Source organism: Chroicocephalus ridibundus, chromosome 4 (assembly GCF_963924245.1).
Source record: "Chroicocephalus ridibundus chromosome 4, bChrRid1.1, whole genome shotgun sequence".
NCBI lineage: Eukaryota > Metazoa > Chordata > Aves > Charadriiformes > Laridae > Chroicocephalus > Chroicocephalus ridibundus.
This window is the reverse complement of record NC_086287.1, coordinates 75,502,003-75,515,996: the sequence shown is the minus strand read 5'-3', so window position 1 is coordinate 75,515,996 and position 13,994 is coordinate 75,502,003. Positions and strand designations below refer to the sequence as shown.

Genomic DNA, 13,994 nt, shown 5'->3' with positions numbered 1-13,994 from the left:
GTCATCCTGGCTTTATTTGCAGAGGTAACAGAGATTCTAGTTTTCCAAATTCTAGTGGGAGACGGAGAGGATCTCCTCTCCTTGTACATAGGGGACAACTTTATTTCTGCAGGCTTGCATGTATAAGTATTCCTGATTTTACTGCTTATAAAGCCTGACAAACCATCCTATCGTTTCCTCTTGTGTCTATGCTATGAGCAGCCATGGCCTTGAACATCTTTGCTCTAAAACGTTTGTCATGAAATACTGATAGATTGAAGATAGTTTGTGGAAAAAACTAGTAACAGGACAGTGATAAATCACCTAACTGAACAAATGCCTTAGTTTCTCTGGAAGATTAATTTTTTCTTGACTGATATGAATACGTTTGTTATTTGTGAATAAATGTCTGGATAATGGCATATAAAAGCCTTTGCTCCTGTCAAAAAAAAAAAAATCAGTATGAGTTACTTAAGAGCTCTGTGCAAATGCTATTGTGGATAAAGAGACCTTAAAAAAAACAAAAACCAACCAAACAAAAAACCCCCCCAAAAACCCCACACAAACCAAAACACCCCTCAGTCTGACAAGTATTTACTGAGTCAGATTTTTCCGAGGGATCGCTGTTAGTTAAATTTTAAGTGAAAACAATGGCTTCGTATTTATTAAAACAACTTATTTTGGTGGAATTACAATAGATTATGAAGTATCCTGCTTTGATGTGGATTGTGAGAGTATAGAATTCCTTATCAACTGTTTTTTGTTTGTTTTTTTTTTTTTTAATGTCACGTGGTTGAAAGTACTGGTTATCAGCAGTCCTCCTGATTCTCTGGAGATAGTAGTTTCAAAATAGATGGCCTCAGAGATAAAAATATGCAGCACTTAACTGCTTGAACTGAACACTTTGGCACAGATTTCTTTCATTTGTTGGGGCACTTTAAATTTAGCAAGCTTTATCAATTATTCCACTGAATTGAGTAAGACACCTTGGATGACAATCCTGGTATGTTCTAAGTTTTACAGGATGCAGTCTGACTCATTTTACTGCTACTGTGCAACAGGTTTATAAGGCTTTATCTCACTCAAGAAAAAAAATATAAACTGAACCCTCTATTTACAGACCCGCTGTATGATATAATAAGGTGAAAGTAAAACCACAGACTGGTAGGAAGAAAGTCATCATGTTTTCTTGTCCTTTCTGTGGCCAAAAACACCGCTAGTTTTAAAACAAGCACACAGTGCTGTTCTAGCACTTTTATCGCCACCTCTAATTATAACCGGCAGCTTTTCTTTTAAATACAGAGGAAAAACCCAATTCTCCCAGAGGAAGCATTGCATTTTATGAAGCCTCAGGTTTTAATTTGCCCTGAGGGCTAAAAATGAAGGTATTTGTTCAGTGCAGGACTTCTGTCGTGCATGGACCCTAAATGCCTTTTTTTTTTTTGCTGTAGTTATGTAGTCAGCTGAATGTTACTGAAGATCACTACATCATTCATTCACGGGCTGGGAAGGGGAATATTCCTGCTGACTCATGCTTATAAGAAATTTCCTTGCTCCGCCTCCATTCATTTCAGCTCCTCCTCTCCTCTCTTCATGCTGGGAGCCTACTATATTTAAACAGCTGTCCTGGAGCAGAGGCAGGATTCAGGGCTTGCGCTTTGCTTGGCTTTCCTGACTGTACAGGCGCTTTCCTGAAGATCTCGCTTCTCGTCGGACCTGCTGCCAAAGGTAAGGAGGCTACAAGTAAACGTAGAGAGCTCTAGTCTGGCATACTCTAACATTGCTTTCTGAATATCGCGGGGGTGATGTTATTTTTTTTTTATGTACCATAAAGGTGATTATTTTTTTTTTTCCACATGCTTTAAGTGTGTTGTATGGTAACTGGCCTGGCATGTAAGAATGATCATGCAGAGTGTGTGTGGGAACAAACTTCTGAAACTTGTAGGCGAGTATAAAATGTAAAAGCTATTGAGATTTCTGGTTTTGTTTTGGTTTTTTTTGTTTGTTTTTTTTTTAAAAAGCAATAATGAATTAAACTTTTAAAAACTGCTGGTGAAATGAATGGGTTGGTGAAGAAAAGAAGCTGAAGAAAACCGTTGCCTTTGTGTTAGCATTGTTCTTGTTGAAACCTGAGCATCATGATAGCTCTTCCATTATTTATATATACTGACCCCACTGCTCTCCTGAACTCTCCCCATGTGCTGTAAGGGCCACAGTTGGTGGGCCACACTTGAGCCAAAGTCTCGTTGATGTTACAGGGGGAGCTACTTGCATATGGCTGATGGAACTTGGCTTCTTATTTCTGATGGAGACCACACTTAGTGTCATTGTCTTGCTAAACACGCCTTTTGCTTTTTTACTTTTACTCATTTAAAACCTGTTTCAGTTGTGCAGCTGGGAACTACTGGGGGGCCGGACTGACCAACTTTGTGAGTGAAGGTCCCTCCCGGCTGAAGGCTGTGTCGGGAAGGGATGTGGAATTTGGCCTAGAATGAGCTGGGTCCTTTTCCAAGCCAGAAAAATTATGTAAGGTCACATAGACACTGAAATGCTTTGGAAGCACCGAGGAGATAAATTGCAGAGCTTGCAGCGTGCTCCCAAATGAAGAGGAGAGAGATATCCATTTAAAGTAGGAAGCCGAAAGCAGGAGCCAAAACAGGGATCAGCATTGCTGAGTTGAATAAGCGTGAGTGCCTGGCAGCCTACCTGATGTAAAAGGAGGGTGAGAAGAGCAGTCTTAGGTTTCTTGCTAGCTCAGGCTTTCTCTGGCTACTAACTAGTTCTGTATAGATTTGAAATGAACGTCAGTGTCCTGTGCTCTTTCCAATAGCCTCTGCAAGAACAGGCTTTCATCTGCTACGCTGGATTAGCTGGACAGGTTATCAAGGGATATCTAGTCCCTTGATTTGAAGATTGCCAAAAAAACCACCAATTTACAATAATCTCCCTTTACTTCTACTGGCAAGAAAAATGAATGTTCAGCCTGGAACTGAAATGCCTGAGATGCTCTGAGCTCGGTTTTACCCCCAGAAATCAAACGTTTAGCCTACAGGATGGGAATAGCTGTTCCCATAAAATACAAAAAAAAAAAAAAGGCTGTCAATAAACAAGCTCACCATCTGAGCTTCTACTAAAAAGAACTATTAGCTACAAATTGTAGCTACAGGATGCGGAAGGGACTTCTCCCATTTGTGAAGTCATGCCGGGGTAAACAGAAGCATCTCTGATGGTTCATCTTGATAGAATTGTCCAGTGTCAAACTTCAGGAAACGAAGCGTGTAGCGTTACAATGGTCATTCTGGGGTTTCATGAACCAGATCCTGAATAAAACCATGGCTAAAGAAGGTCATGTATGTGCACAGATCTAGTAATTTCATTGGAATAACAATTGTGCTCCTCTAGCCATTAGAGTTTAGTTTAATTCCAGCAAATGCTCCTTTTGCATGCGTCAGAAGGTACAGGATAGAGGAGGAATGCAAAATGAGGGCAGCGTTATCACCAAGCCCGTGGCTGCTGGCTTTGCTCCCTATCAGGGTGGGGTAGGGTGGCTAGCGCGGTGGCTAGCAGCCAAGGCAACCTTCCTCTAAAGCAAGCAGGGGTGCCAGGCTGACTTCTGCTGTCTTGAGCCTTTTTTTTTTTTGTCCTCTTCAGGCTCCCCCAGAAAAAGGCTGGCACACAACAGCACAACTTTGCTCCCGAGCCTTACAAAGGGGCTTTGCAGGCTCGTTATTTATATGCTGGGTTTGCAGCTCTCCTGGAACTGTTGCCATGCGCTGTGCCGGGTCGGTTCAGCAGTCCTTGCTTCCAGCAAAAGTGTTACGGATGTTGCTGGGTTACCGCTGTCTATGGAGCGCATATGGTCTTTATGCGAATGCTGCTGCAGAGCAGAAACCTGGAAGATTGCTTCCAGAGATCTTGCTTTCCCTTTCTGGACTCCCAATAGTTTCACAGAGACAAGAGGTGCGCTCTGTATTAGGAAAAACTAATGAGAACTTGTTGTCTTGGGTAGGGCAGCCATGGAGAAGGATTTATTTGTTACCATGGAGAAGAAACTTCTGCTAAGCTTCAGATAGGTACTGCGGTTTAGCTGGTTTGAGGGAATACCTTACTGGTCACACCAGCGTCCTGTTCTCTTGGTGTCCCTGGCCATTCCAGGTGCTAGTGCTGGATTCTACCAGTTGCAACTCCAGAGCTTTGTGGTGGGGAGTTATTTGGGGGTAAATTTACACAACAGTCTGCTGAAAGTGGTGCAGGTTTTAGTTCCTGTGGCAGAACCTACCCAAACAGCTGGGGAAATACTTGGGCGGTTGGGCTGTGCTCCTGCAGCTGGCGGGGTTGGGCTCAACATGCCTTAAGGGGTTGATGCACACCTTGGTATAGACACAACACACGGGAGTCTTCATCTTCTGTAGTGCACCCAGCTACCTTTGAGTCTCAGGTAAACTGGGAACCTTGAAAGTTTACTTAAAGTCCAGCTCGCTTCAAAGCTAGATGCTTGAAATGACATGAATTAGAAAGTATGACTATTATGTCTTTTAAGTGGTTCTTGCCATGTCAGGCAAAATGCATGAGAGTCTTTGACTGATGCTTAGTTGAGTGGTAATAGGCAACCAGTAAGTGTTACTACACTGTGATCTAAAAATTTGGACAAAGCTGCTAGTTCTGAACTCAACTTGCAAGACTAATTATGTGCCTCTCTACTCAGATGAACTCGGTCCTCTTGGAATAGCTCTGTCTAGCCCAGCAATGGCCGTAATTGGGGAATGTGAGAATTGTCACATCCTTGCAGGCAAATGCACTTACAAGACTCCTCTGGAAGCCTGGAATTCTGCAAATCCTAAACTTGCCTGTGGTTTTTTTTTCTGGCTGCTCCTTCCGTCGCCAGGGTCTCGCTGCGTTACTGTAGTTGCTGGTGATGTAAATGTCAGGCTTTAAAGCGGAGCATTACGCCTGTAGGACGACACTTGCTGCAATGCCTGTGTCAAAGGCGGTGATGTGCCAGACCTGATGGGAGCGTGCAGCGCGCTTGCCAAAGATCTTTCTGCGCATGGAAAGGGCATGGAGAGCATGCCCTGCTGAACAAAGCCATGCCACTCGCGGGATTTTTTTACTTAGCTTTCCAAAATGACAATAGTGTTTTTATAAAAGAACTGTATTCTCTGTAGAATAACTTAAAAGCTTATGCTGAATTTAAAAAAAATAAATTAAAAATCTCATTATTATTGTGGTAAAAACATATTTTTAACCTCTTTAGATTAGAGACAGTATACTTGAATTCCCTGGAAAACTAAAGTAGTCATTACTTGACGTGGTGGGATTCCTGCAGGAATGGCAAAAAGCTTTGAGTCGCTGTTCACTGAATATCTGCATAATGATTAGTTTTGTAGATTCTGCTCCAGTGACACCTTAGTCTCCAAGAGAATTGTGATGTATATTTTTAAGGACTTGTTATTAACCTGTTCAGACCTAGAACTCTCTATTTTCTGGAAAATTTACAAAGAAGGCTCAGGAACTAAACTAGTACTTAACGAAAAACCCCTGTAGTGGTGGAATGGTATGTGTTTGAAAATGCAGCCAGGAGGCTTCCAGCCTTTGCACAGAAGTCTTAAGTGAGGTTTGCTGTAATTATCAGTAAAAGCACGATTTGCTTTAAAGAGTACGAAGTGTTTGTGATAATTATGACAATTTTCTACACAGTACAGGCAAAAGTGATGGTTTCATTAACAAGCTGCAACACTTCAGTTACTGTAGTTGGAGGGTTCCTGTAAGTTGCTGGCTGTTCTGGAGGGACTGGAATTCATGTGTGGAAGAGAAAGATAAGGCTTCTCGCCATTTTTTTTTTGGTGTGGTGTATAATCAGGAATCATCCTATGGTTTTTGGGCAGCAAGAGGAGAAAACGATAAGTAGTCCTGTCCTGAGTGTGGAAGTGTAATGTGCTGGTCTGCAATACAAGGATTATACTTTAGATCAACCTGAGTTTGTGGGCTGTAGAAAGTCATGGGCTTCTTTGTCCAAAAGGCAAATAATTCAAAACTTACTTGTTTCAACAGGTGGACTCCAGGATCTAAATGCTTCCGGACAGGAAGATGCACGCATTATTGACCAGACCGCAAAATAAGAGTGGGTTCAAGCCGCTGCCTGTTGTGATCATAGGTGAGCTTTCTCCTGCCAGCATTGCTGTGTTCTCTCCTGCTGTTGTTGCTTTGGGCTTGCTGTTTTTCAGCTGTTGTTCCGTGTGTTCTCACTCAAACCAGAAATGCGTGGCCACAGTTTCTGCATCCTTTCCCTGACAGCCAAACTTTCCCTAGTACGAAGAGAAAGATCCCTAAGAGTTGTGGGAAGCAGGGAACCAGGTATCTGACAAACTAAAACATATTTTTTTTTTTTTTTAAATAGTAAAATTGGTAACCTTTTGGGCATCAGTTCAGCTGAGCCTGATTTTTCTCTGGATACTTAGAAGGGTTTGAAATCTTTTCCACTACAGATAATCACTTCACAGCAAGTTGATTTGCTATCTGTAGTACTTGAATTGGAGGTGTGTTTGTGTGATCTTTTATCCCCCTCCCCATTAGGTGTGTTTAGAAAGTGTTCCAGGTGCTGTTGAAGTTTCTTGAAACTTTTCACAGAATTATTTTAAAATGCAAGTCAGCTACACTGATATATTTTTTTTTTGGATGGATGTAGTAGAATGGTAAAAAGCTGTGGGTTTTCTGGCAGTTTAGCAGACAGGTTAGGCAGTAACTGTCTTGTCTCCCTTGCAAGGGGGGAGGTTTGTAATGGGAGGTGACTCTTGGGGCAAAGCACTCGCGGTGATGTCAGTGCCTTCCCCTCTGAGACCCGCCGCGGGCTCTGCTCCAGCGCAGGTGCCGGACCCTGTTCATCTGAGCACGTGTTTAAATGCCTTGCGGAGCCAGGTTCCTTCCTTAGCTGTCATCTAATTTATAGCCCCCGGGAGAGCTAGTCCAAAGTTCGCACACCACATAAATCACACTCAGTCCTTGCTAATGGTGAGTTTGACAAGGACACTCCTGCCAGCGGGTTCTAGTCTGAGGGTGGCTTTGTACTGCCCAGTTGTACGAGTCTGGAGGTGGGAGGGAGGATGGTTTTGGTACGTCCCTAGTGCACCTATACAGGGATCCAGTGCGGAGATGTTGCTAAAGCCTCGGGAGCAGCAATGTGAAGATGTGCTCTGTGAAGAGGCTGTTGGACTGAAGCAGCTCAGCTGTTTCACTGCAGCTGGACATTGCACGCAGGTTCCAGCTGCATCCCCAGGCCCCGCTCCAGGCGGGATGTGAGCTCCCTCCGCTCTGCTGGCAGCCTCAGCAAAGCAGTTGCTTTCGAGAATAGTTGGAGCTTCAGAGGCAGCTGTACTTGTGACCATCCATATCAAACTTAAACGTGGTTCAGAGTAAATACTCTGCGTGTGTCTCTGAGCGGTGTGTGCACTCAGTTTGGTTTAGGCACCTCCTTGTACTTGCTAAAGCAAAGAAGTAAGCTGAAAAGTGTTATCTTTTACTTTAGCTGTGGTTTAGTTTGCTTTTAATTTCTATTGCTTTTGGGTAAGTTTTCCTGCAAGTGGAATATTCCACACACTGACCTGAAGCTGTCCTTGCTCAGCACAGCAGACTTTGACCCCAGCTGTGGTGTGTGCTGCCCTTCACAGAGCTCAGCCCCCTGTCGGCTTTACAGCCCGAGCCTCCCCCTGTCTCATCCCCACGAAGCAGCCTTTGCTCCAGTCGCTCACGCACGCAGCACGGGCGCTGTGTCAACACGGCCTGCTGTGTCACTTCAGCTCTCCGCCCCTGCATCGTCACTACACGCTGGAACCAGGGGTTAGTCACACACTAGTGAGCAGCAGAGCCGGAGCAGCTGGGGAAGCTGACACCTAGTTATGCAGACGCCGTAAAACATTAAACATGCTGGACAACAGCCATGTGAAAACTTTCCACGGGCTGCTCTCACTGGGCTTTGGCGTCACATCTATCAAGTTTTTCCACTGGCTGTTGGGTGGTCAGCAGGAGGAGTTCAGTCATTCGGCAGCCTGCTCAAAGGGCTGTATTCTGAGGGATTGTCTTGGTGTGGCAGAGACTTTTATTTTTTTTTTTTTTTTCCTTAACACACTCCCTGCAGTACCATGGTGGGGCTGAACGTGTCCTCAAAACTGCTATTGCCAGATATCCCTTATTAGATGGGATTTCTTACTGAGCAGAGCGGTTCCCCTTCACTTCAATAGTCACTGTTTTTTCTGGACTTTGTATCCTGTGCATGATGAAATACCCTGTACTGGTGTGAAATGTGCATCCAGGAGAGCTGTGGCCCCCCAGTCAGTGTGTGACCAGTTGCTAAACATTTGAAGATGCTAATGAGCAGTAACTCAATTCATCAGCATGCTAGAGACTGCAGGCTTCAGGTGATGTTAACCTCTGGCATGTTTAACCCAGTGTCTCTCCAGCAAGGTCTGAAGACCTTGCAATGCAAATAGATGTAACTGAGGAGGAGAAGGGGACGTACGAGGGTAAAATGATTTCCCCAACTCCATCCAATAGGTCAGTGGAATAAAAACTCACCTGTATCCATAGTAGTCTCATGCCCTTTGAATTGGTCTGGATATTAGAAACATTCCTCAAAGGGCTGCTCTATCTTCAGGAGTATAAATTCTTCTCCATTGTGTCTTTTTAGGGAATGGACCTTCAGGAATCTGTCTCTCATATTTGCTGTCGGGCTACATCCCGTACTTCAAAAGAGACTCTCTTCATCCTCATCCCATTCTCCAGAGGAAACTGGAAGAGGCACCAGATGTCTCTATTTTGGACCAGGTTCGTGTAAAGATAAACAGTATAACATCATAGTAAAGCGTCCTAGGAGTACAAGTGATAACCTCATTTGACTTTTCAGAGTACACAGGCAGAATAAGCCTTAGGCAAAGTACTTTTAGTTGTCCAGATCTCCCTTGTAGGAAATGCCAGCATTGCTACTGTCTCTTGAGGTAGTCCTTGGGCAATAGCAGGGTCTGTGTGCCAGTAAATGAGCTTCACAGAACACCAAAACCACTGCCTGGAAATACCAGAGTAACAAGCAGCCTGCTGCCTGGCAGGACACGCATTTTGAGCATCTGATCTGCCTTTCCTTAGGATTTGGAGTATCTATCTGAAGGCTTGGAGGGACGATCCCACAGCCCTGTGGCTCTTCTGTTTGATACCCTTCAGCGTCCAGACACAGACTTTGGCGGAACAGCAGAATCTGTCCTCACCTGGTGGCATGAGACCGAAAGAGCCATCCCCCACCTGGTCCTTGGCAGAAATGCTCCGGGAGGTGCCTGGCATGTAAGTGAATTGAAACCCAACTGCTTGGGGCTGCATGTGTCGACTGGAGAGGCAAAAACTCCTCTATGTGCCAGTCAGCCACATTTGATTTCATGTATATAGACAAGCAAAGGTTTAAAAGGAAAAAAAGCATGAGAGGGTTTTTATATGTCCAGTCTGTTGTTCTCCTTGGAGACGTGAAGAGTTTCATCCATGACAGCGAATCAGAGGAAATCACTGATTTCCTGATCTGCGCTGTATTGAAACATGACAAAATTGCATTTTGCCTCTTGCATTAAATAACTGAAAGCTATTTTGCTGTGTTTCTTGTTCCAGTCTATCGAGGGCTCTATGGTTACCCTGAGCAGAGGTGAATGGATGGGACTCCCAGATCTCCCGTTCAAAGACTGGCTGAAGCAAAAGAGAAGGTAAGATAGCTATGGGGCAAACATCCAGAGGTTTTTTGGGAGCGTGGGGTGGTCTCCTTGAGTGTAGCTACCCATCTGTTATGGATGATTCTAGGGAGAGAAAGCACATCCTTCCACCCCCCAGTAAAAGTCCATTCTGCATTCAGTGATTCAGGTAAAGTTGCCGTGCTGCCTGGAGTGTGTCCTTCTCAACACCTACTGGGGAGGTGGATCACAGTGACCATGAGTTCTGCATAAAGCTGGGAAAAGGCATGGTCATCTGACTTCTGTGTCCTCTGCTGCCGTCCCTAATGACGAATACAATCAGCTCAGCTACTGTGCAGTCTCTGGGGTGCTTCTGCTCTCTAGATGGGTAATCTTAAAAAGCCTAGGAGTTAAAAGTGGAATGGAAGCAAGATGCAAGAGAAAGGCACAAACGAGCAACCATGTTCTTAGGGATGGGATTCCTGCTAGAGAAAGCTGCCTGTGTCCAACAGCTTGTGGGCCCGAGTGTTAGCTCTATGTACCAGGAATAACTTTGCCGAAGTCAGGGAAACTAGATAAGTCTTCTCTGATAGTGCCGGGATAGATGGTCCTAGGATAGATTCAGTGGAAGAGGGGAGAAATTTCAGCCTCTTACTTAACTGCTGCTTGACCTTTGTTTGTGCTGTATTACAGAGGCCTCAGAAACAACAGAGCTACAGCAGAAGACATTGCTCAATATTACCAACACTATGTGGTGAGGAAAAGACTGCAGAAGAATTTCAGAGCTGGTACTGTTGTGACCTCTGTGAGGAAAGTGAGCGCAGAGAGCATCTCCAGCCATGCACAGAAAGATCTGCAGGAGAATAGTGACTCACTCTGGAGCTTCAATGAGAGAAGTACGGAGGTCTTCCAGGTGGATGGATTTTTCAAAACTGTGAAAGGCGTTAAAGAGCCCTTCTCCATCTATGCAGAGAATGTGGTCTTAGCGACAGGAACATACGATAGTCCTACTTGGCTTGGGGTCAAGGGAGAGAACCTTTCCTATGTCTATCACCAGCTGTCTGCCCTGGAGGAAGCCGTGAAGAACAACACTGTTGGCATCATGTCAGATCCAGTCTTGATTGTAGGTGCTGGTCTGACAGCTGCTGATGCGATTCTCCTTGCTCACCATTGCAATATTCCAGTAATCCATGTATTTCGGAGGCGAGTCACTGATCCGGGTCTTATATTTAACCAGCTCCCCAAAATGATGTACCCTGAATACCACAAAGTCCATCAGATGATGAAAGAACAGTCAGCTGCTTGTGCTGGGCCCTATGAGCGTTACGTTAGCCTTCCTGAGCATCACGTGCTATCCTTCGGCAACGACAAGAAATGTATCTTTCAAGACAAGAATGGCTACCAGAAAGTTTATAAAATTTCCATGGCTCTTGTTCTAACTGGCTCGAACCCCAACCTCTCCTTTCTGCCGAATAACGGCATTGACTTGGCAATGGACAGTGGCCAACCAGTCAATCCAAAGAGGAATCCCATAGATGTTGACCCGTTCTCCTATGAATGCACTCAGGAGAAAGGGCTGTATGCTCTAGGACCTCTCGCTGGAGATAACTTTGTACGCTTTGTGCAGGGGGGGGCTCTGGCTGTTGCCAGCTCTCTGTTAAAGAAAGCAAACAAAAATCCCCCCTAACAAAACAAAAAATATCCCTGCGCTAACTGTGTCTGGGTTACTGCTGTTTTCTTAGAGAAGCAGGTCATCTGATTTGTACATCCTCACATGTAAAGCCCGCTCCTGGTATTCCTCAAGGTTATGCAGGGAGTTGCGAAGTTCTTAGTAGCTGAGCTGTTTGGGAAGGTTAAGCCACCACACAGAGTGGGTTTCACACACGGCACTGCCTTCAGGCCCTGGGGATTCAGCTCCTTTCCAGCCCAGCTGTGCATAAAGGCTACAGGGGCTTTGAATCTTGTGCCTGGAAAAACAGGGGGCAAGACATGGATTGCTCTTCTGTGCAACACCTTCCAGGTTGCTGAAAACTGAATTGGGGAACAATCAACGTTAATTATTTCCAGACAGCAGGCTGACAGCCCTGTGTCTCTCAGTGTCTTACAGTAGCTTTTTCATGAAACAGAGTAAGCCGATGTGGTTTTATTAGCTCCTGTAGCTTGGCTGTATGTTCCTATTAGGCCAGAAATCGCTGAAAGATGTTGCAGGTACCTCTGGCACATGAAGTGGTACTCTGCAAACAAAAACTGACATAAAACTAGTCAAAACTGTATTGTCTCATTGACACCAGCAACAAATGATATGCAGTATCTCTTTAATCAAGGGATTCCTGTGATTGGATTTTTTCCCCCCCCTCCTTCTTGAGAAGGAGTGGTACTGATTTACAAACACTTGGTTTGCCATCTTGCAGCTTTCTGCTTTCGAAATCCTAAAATTGCAACAGCCGAATTCTTGGCAGCTGCTGTTCTGCAGAGACAGCAGAACCAACGGGTCTGTATGTACCTGCCCAGGTGCTGTGTGGGGCTTCTGCTGCGCAGAGGATTTCAGAAAGATGCAATATGTTATACGTTGTATGAATTCCTAATGTAATGTGATTATTATTATTTTTTTTCTAAAGAATACTATTTCTGTAGAGGGGGAATTGGCACAGTCACTTTCTGATAGTTTTATGCTACATATAGCAGGTTTTTTTAATACTAGTTTTCTAAAAGATTTGTATTGGCAAAACATTTTGTGACGGGCTTTCAGTCAGTGTTTTGATGAGCTGGGGTGGGTGGGAATGATGCCTTGTGTTGCAGAGAGCATTCTCAACAGACCTGTGGGACCTTTCACAGGAAAAATGGGAGCCATGGCTGATCTTTGGTGTAAAGACAGGCTCTGCTCCCTGTGCTGCACTGAAACTCACCGATGGGGCAGGATGCTGCTTGTGTTTGTAAAGCTGAGTATGTGGAGACAGAGGCTGTTTGTAAATGAATCGCCCTCAGGTTGGGATGTACGAAGCGTGTACGTGTGGTATTGCTGTATCGCGCTCAAATGTTTTTGCCACTGACTGTTCTTGTATGAGACTTGTCAATAAAGTGATTTCAGACTTAGTTTGTGGTTTTGGTTTGTTTTTTTTTTTAACTCTGCCTTTGAATCTCTGACGCAGAGAAGATCTAATGAATTGTTCCTCGGCTTCCTGGCCAGCACCAGCTTGTGGTTTGTGCCTGCTCAATCCAGCAGCTTTCCCGTCCCCGGGAACGCACCGCTATGGATTTGCTTTCTGTGCGTCTTCCTCTCCCCAGCAGGATGGGGAACCCTTGTAGAGGGGTTTGGAGTATCCACTTCTTCTGTGAGGTTAAAACACAATAGGAAACAAAGCTCTTTGCCAAGCACGTTCTTGCCTGGGGGATCTTAGATTTCTTTCCTGTTACCTGCTGTTGTCTCCTTTCTGGAGAAATCCTGAGTCAGGGCCTAGTCCAGTAAGTCAATAAGACAGTTTAGATCAGAAGGAGCTGTTGAAGGTCTGTGGTCCAACCCTAAAACAGGGCAAACTTTGAAGTTAGACCTGGCTGCTCAGTGCCTTATCGGGGAAAGCTTTGAGTATCTCCCAGGATGGAGATTGCACTAGCGACATTTGATTGCCTTGTTCAACATCTGACCACCTTTGTTGAGAATTGTGGGCCATTTTCTTCTCTGGTTGAAGCATCCCTATTGCAGTTTATTCACTGCATCTTGGGGGGGGTTGTTTGGTTTGTGTGTTTTTTCGTGTTTTTTTTTTTTTCATTGCACGGCTCTGAGAAGAGTCTGGCTCAAGGTGTTAAAACACCATCCTCATTCTCTTTGGAAGGCTGAGACTGGAGAGCCCCCAGGATTCTGGGGGCGCAGATGTGTGGTGTGGATGAGTTTCCTGGTCTAATTGCCACTGGCCAGAGGGGTGGCTCTCTTTGGTAGCATTGCTTTAAATGAGGTGACGGTTGTTCCCCTGAATCTGGGGATTCCTGAGTGTGGATAATATAAGATGGCACAGAACCATGTGGTTTGGGTACTCTGTTTGCCCTGCCTTGTGTTCCTCTAGACCAGGTCCCAAGCCAGTGCAGGATTGTGCTGTTCCTCTCCTGCAGCTGAACTTTGCTAGAAAGAAATTGGTGATCACCTTTCTAAAAATACCAGTTTTGGCCAAATCTCAAATTCCTACATCGAAAGCAAACGAAGTGGAGAACAAAAGCCAAAGGGCATCTTAAAAAAACAAACAAAAAACCAAAAAAAACCAACCAAGGGCCATTGGAGTGTGCTGGAATAAGGGTGTAGGGTTGGCGTCAGTGAAATGCTGCTCTTCC

The 13,994-nt window shown here is 44.8% G+C and overlaps 1 protein-coding gene across 2 annotated transcripts; it reads left to right on the top strand.

The window, feature by feature from the left end:
* Nucleotides 1-1,555: 1,555 nt before the first annotated feature.
* On the top strand, nt 1,556-12,761 carry OSGIN1 (oxidative stress induced growth inhibitor 1). Of its 2 annotated transcripts, none has more exons than XM_063334257.1 (6): nt 1,556-1,707; nt 6,031-6,133; nt 8,660-8,796; nt 9,112-9,303; nt 9,619-9,710; nt 10,368-12,761. In XM_063334257.1, the coding sequence occupies exons 2-6, from the start codon at nt 6,049-6,051 to the stop codon at nt 11,359-11,361; spliced, it is 1,500 nt and encodes a 499-aa protein (XP_063190327.1). In that variant the 5' UTR covers nt 1,556-1,707; nt 6,031-6,048; the 3' UTR covers nt 11,362-12,761. The 2 variants fall into 2 exon arrangements, with proteins under 2 accessions (XP_063190327.1, XP_063190328.1); XM_063334258.1 differs by lacking the exon at nt 1,556-1,707 and adding an exon at nt 3,625-3,939.
* Nucleotides 12,762-13,994: the final 1,233 nt, after the last annotated feature.

What these genes read in the sequence shown, in the direction of transcription:
- OSGIN1 (XM_063334257.1), top strand. Translation starts at nt 6,049, where the DNA reads ATGCTTCCGGACAGGAAGATGCACGCATTATTGACCAGACCGCAAAAT. An exon ending in GCTGCCTGTTGTGATCATAG is followed by an intron (nt 6,134 to 8,659) that starts GTGAGCTTTCTC and finishes GTGTCTTTTTAG; the next exon opens with GGAATGGACCTTCAGGAATC. An exon ending in TGGCTGAAGCAAAAGAGAAG is followed by an intron (nt 9,711 to 10,367) that starts GTAAGATAGCTA and finishes GCTGTATTACAG; the next exon opens with AGGCCTCAGAAACAACAGAG.